General features: G+C 32.9%; 1 protein-coding gene across 1 annotated transcript; it reads left to right on the forward strand.

The window, feature by feature from the left end:
• Window positions 1-552: 552 nt before the first annotated feature.
• LOC113373062 lies at window positions 553-4,389 on the forward strand. The gene is made up of 2 exons (XM_026613395.1): window positions 553-847; window positions 3,611-4,389. Exons 1-2 carry the CDS (start codon window positions 697-699, stop codon window positions 4,387-4,389), a joined length of 930 nt encoding a protein of 309 aa, XP_026469180.1. The 5' UTR covers window positions 553-696.
• Window positions 4,390-5,164: the final 775 nt, after the last annotated feature.

A 5,164-nucleotide genomic window follows, 5' to 3' on the forward strand; every position in this document is an offset into this window, starting at 1 on the left:
TTTAAAATTCAAATTTTTCAAGTGTTTCCAGAATTTTCAAAAATGTTAACAAAAAACTAATTTTTTTTCTGAAATTTTAAAAATTTCAAATTACAGTCCGGTTAGTTTCTGCAATTTGCATTAAGGGGCCGTTCAAGTATTACGTAAGCACTATAGAGTGGCGAGGGGCTTATTGATTTGCCTATTATGGGTGACATGGGAGCAGGGGAGTCTAGATGATGATTACGTCATAGGTAGTATTTTTACTTTTTTACCGAATGGCAACCTAATAATTACAATATTTAAAAAAAAACAATACATTAATTGCAAAATGTTTACATGGAGGTAGGGGGTAAGAGGGGGTAAATAATTGTAATAAATCTGCTTACGTAATACTTGAACGATTCCTAAGGTACGATGCCATGCACTACTAGGTTAAAACCGGACTCGCGAAAAAATACTTGTCGAAAATCGGTTTTCTAAGAATGTCGATTATTTATACAAACCTTATCATTATCTCTTCACCGTCGCGACCGAAGAAACGCGACCGAAGCTTCGAACCGTGCAACGCTAGATACGCGAGATAGATCCCCACTGCCGGGCTCGGCTTACGGTCGGCCACTGTCGGCGAACGAGGCGACGAGGCGACGGCCAGGGTCGCGCGTCTCACGAAGGCAGTCGAGTAGCGCGACTTGAGGGGAACTGCCGCACGTCAAAATGAGATCTTTTTCGCCGCAAGAGGACGAACTATTAATAGAACTGGTGTACAACAATCCGCCACTGTACGACAACAGGCTCCCGACTTACAAAGACAATGCCGCGCGGGAGAAAATCTGGAACGATATTAGAAAAATATTGAAGAGACCAAGTGAGTAGAGATAGAATAACTATATAAAATATTTCAACTATTTTCAACGGGTATTTCGACTATCCAGTCTATTACCCATGCGGATCTCAGAGACGCGTAGTAACGCGTCGCATCCCGTCAAACGCAAGTCGTTATTTAGAATCGTCGGTAAACATTTTTTTTTATATTATTTTTAACTTCCCGTAGGGCAAGTTATAGTAATCGCAAAAAAATCGAGAATAAAAATTTTTATATATCTTTAAGTTTTAGAGGTTTCTAAATATGTTGGCATACCTTAGAGAAATTGATGTATGTGTGTGTGTGTGTGTGTATGTATGTGCGGATCCAAATTTTCGTCAACGATTTCGGGAACACGGATCAACCGATTTGAATAATTCAAAAAACATTCGATTTGTATTGATAAGGAGACGTGCTGATTAGTTTTTGGCGAAGCCAGGTCTAGCCGAAAACGGTAACTCAGTTTTTAAGAGAACGGAGCGTCCGATTTGAATAATTCAAAAAACATTTTACTTATATTGACAAGATGAAGAATTGATCGAATTTTCATGAAGGCAGGTCTAGCGGTTTCGGAGATCTAATGAAAAAAGTAAAAAAAATGCCATTTGGCGGTTAAAAATGATCATTAGACATATGCACATCAAATTATCAGATATTTTATAGAAATTTTAACAATAAGTATAATTTTTTTTTACATTTCTATGGGTTCCGTACCAATGCTTATGCGTTAGACGGCGTCGCGACACTTGCGCGCTTTGACATTTCGTCTCTATGCAGTTCAAGCAGTACGATTGTCTTGGAAAAAAGTTCAGAATTTCCAAAATATGTCAAAATGAAGAAAACACTTTTCTTTTCAAAAAAAATTTGTTTCCAAAAAAAAAAATTTTTTTCAAAAAAAAGGAATTTTTTGTCAAAATTATAGTTTCTCAAAAATCTAATTTTTTCGAAGTAAATTTTTTTCAAAAATGTTAATCGTTTTTAAAAAATTAATAATTTTTGGTACGGGAAGTTCCAGCAATTTGCCTCAAGGCACGATGCCTTAATTGCCTTAAGACAGAATTCCACTTACAGCTAGTCAACGGGTATTTCAACTATTCAGTCTATTACCCGTAGTAACGCGTCGCATCCCGTCAAACGCAAGTCGTTATTTAGAATCGTCGGTAAACATGAATGCGAAAGTATATCGTACAATTCGCTCTAAATTGCGGATGTTTAGTACGTACAGAAATGTATACAAAATTCTTGGTCGTATAAGTATCCGCGTAGGTTTGTGTATGTACGCACTTGTGTGTACGTGAGTATTTAACAACAATAGCTCATTTGATATATTGTTTATTCTGATTGTTGTTTATAAATGGAAGAATAATGGTATTGAAATGCTTAATGGTACTTATAATGTTTAATGCGAACTTGTTTGATCGATTAAATTAATTTGAAACTAGTGGTGTAAGGCATCGTGCCTTGAGGTAAATGGTGGATCTTCCCGTATCAAGAATTATTATTTTTTGTTAATGATAATTTTTTTTTTTGAATTTGATTACTTTTGCAGAATTTCTTGTTTTTTTGTATATTCGGAAATGTTTTGGAAATTTTGAAGCAATCGGGATACGTTTGCTGTGTCGAAACGAAATATCAAAGCGCGTGGGTGCCGCGTCGCAGTGTAACGGATAAACATTGCTACGAAGCCCATAGAAATGTAAACAAAAATGCGTTCTCTCAAAAAATCCTCGAAACGGCTCGGCTTGCCTTTAACAAAAACTAATCCGCATGTCTCCATATCAGTACGAGTCGAATGTTTTTTTAATTATGCAAATCGGTTGACTCGTATTCCCGAAATAGTCGAAAATTTGTATCCACATGCACATACATACACACATGCATCCATTTTTTCTAAGGTATGCCAAAATGTTCAGAAACCTTTGAAACGTAAAGATTTATATAGTGGTATAATCTGTAATTCTATAACCTAAAACTCTTAAATTTTTAGAGAAAGAGTAAATTTTTTTAAGACATTTTTTTTTCAAAATGCTCAATTTTCAAATTTTTTAACATTTTTAAAACTTATAAAAATTGTTTAGAAATTAGGATTTTTGTTTTAACAAAATTGAATAAAATCGACCTTTTTTATTTTTTTTATTTTTTTGAAAATGTTGAAATTTTTTGAAAATATAAAAATTATTGCTAATTTTGAAATGACTGGACTCTGTTTTCTTCAAAAATTAATCATTTTTTAGACAACGAGTTGTTATTCACTATAAATGACAGAACCCAAAGAAATGAATTAAAATTTGTAGTAACTGCTTATTTTTAAAATCTCTATAAAATCTGATAATTTGATGTGCATATGTCTAATGATCATTTTTGATTACCGAATGGCATTTTTTTCAAAAATTGAATCAATTTGTCATTGCATCAATACAAATGACATGTTTTTTGAATCATCGGACTCCCGATGATTCAAAAAACTGAATTGCAATTTTTGGCACTTTTTGCCCCGTATCTCCACAAAGGTTGTACCTGCCTTTGTCACAAACTAATCAGCACGTCTCTTCATTAAAAGAAATCGATTAAATTTTCCTGCTCCTGAAATCGTCGACAAAAAATTGTATCCACACATACAAACACGCACACACATTTTTTCTAAGATTTGCCAAAATGTTCAGAAACCTTTGAAACGTTAAGATATACAAAACAATTCATTTTCGATTTTCTTCCAATTACTATAACAAATAATTAATTTAAATCTTGCTTCGTTCTTTTTTGCAGGTGATGACTGTAAAAAACGATGGAAGTACATAAGAGACTCCTTCAACAGATGTAAACGTAGGTCCTTCAAAACAACCAAATGGATAATGATCGAAAAACTACGTTTTCTAGAGAAATTTCCAATAGAAAAATCTAGTTCTGCAAAATCTCAAGAAATAGAAAGCAATGAGGAGAGAAATGAAACACCAATAAATTCAGAGGATGTAAAAGATGAATTAAATGGGGACGTCATTATTACTAGTGATGTAGACATAAAACCAGATATAATTTTTAGTGAAATATTTCCAATTGATATAAATCCATCAACGAGCAGTATACAGACATACACTTCAGAAGCAACAAATACCGAACATGTTTCTATGGAAATCGTCCAAAATAATGAAATCATTCCAAATAACACACCGACCACAAACCATACTGATATTCGGTCTGAGAAAAAAAATAGAAAACGCAAAAGAACCAACGAATTTAATACCAGCCTCATAAAATTTTGGCAGGACAAAGAAAAAACTATGCAGGAGCAAATGAAACTTTTACAATCCAAACAGGCACTTGTGGATCGTGAAGAGGTTAAATCTTTTTGTGCTCATATTGAATCTGTTTTATTTAAGTTGTCACCGGCCTTAAGAGTTGTAGCAAAAACAAAACTATTTAATATATTGACTGAGTATGAAATGAAATCTTTGGAGGAAAACGATACATCTAATACTAGCCAACCTATTACTATGGTGTCTCTTAATACATCGAGTTCAAGTTCTTCTGAAGTCGAAGAACCTTAACCGCGAGATAATGAATATAATAAGATCTACTTATTTGTAAATTGATTTTTATAAAGATTTGTAGAATACTGTTATGTAATTTTTATAAATAAATCTTTTTGAATAAAATGTTAAGTTTGAATGAATGCTAAAATATATACACCAACTTTATTTACCTTAATAACCCTAACAGATCTATTTTTTATTTAGAGGTTACATAAAAGAAACTTGAGTATAACTCAAAAATCATAAAATACCTTATAAAATTATACATACTTAAAAATTATATTCAGGCATCGTAAACTAAACAACTGTGCTCGAAACCAAAAAAAAAAAACAAAATTGAAAATGACCTATTATCTCCTGATATGGATATCGCCGGATTTAAGGCAATGGCTGATTACATATTTTTGCCCTCTACTTTAAAATAGCATCGTTAACAAATTCTTACCCGTAGGGTAAGTTATGGCAATAGTCCAAAAATAGAATCTAATTTTTTTGCATATCTTTACATTTCAGAGGTTTGTGAACATTTTGGAATATTTTGGAAAAAAATTGTTCCCGCACACGCACACACATACTTTTTTCAAATTTGGTCTCATTTGATTCAGCATGGCTTGAAACGTTGAGAAAACAAATTTAGCGAATCGAATTTTTTTATGAAAACATAAACTTCTCTTTCGGAAGGTTTTTGATGTTTATGTATGTATGGATACAATATTTTGTCGACATTTACGAGAGCACCGCTCAACCGATTTGAATTATTCAAAAGGCATTCGATTCCTATTGATAAGGA

Source organism: Ctenocephalides felis, unplaced genomic scaffold (genome assembly GCF_003426905.1).
Source record: "Ctenocephalides felis isolate EL2017-DRISC unplaced genomic scaffold, ASM342690v1 CF-g0.4_SCAFFOLD_01604, whole genome shotgun sequence".
In the NCBI taxonomy this organism is placed as follows: domain Eukaryota; kingdom Metazoa; phylum Arthropoda; class Insecta; order Siphonaptera; family Pulicidae; genus Ctenocephalides; species Ctenocephalides felis.

Bases quoted from the DNA above. Each gene is read 5' to 3' on its own strand.
- LOC113373062 (XM_026613395.1), top strand. From the start codon at position 697: ATGAGATCTTTTTCGCCGCAAGAGGACGAACTATTAATAGAACTGGTG. The intron at 848-3,610 runs GTGAGTAGAGAT...TCTTTTTTGCAG, and splicing joins AAAAATATTGAAGAGACCAA to GTGATGACTGTAAAAAACGA.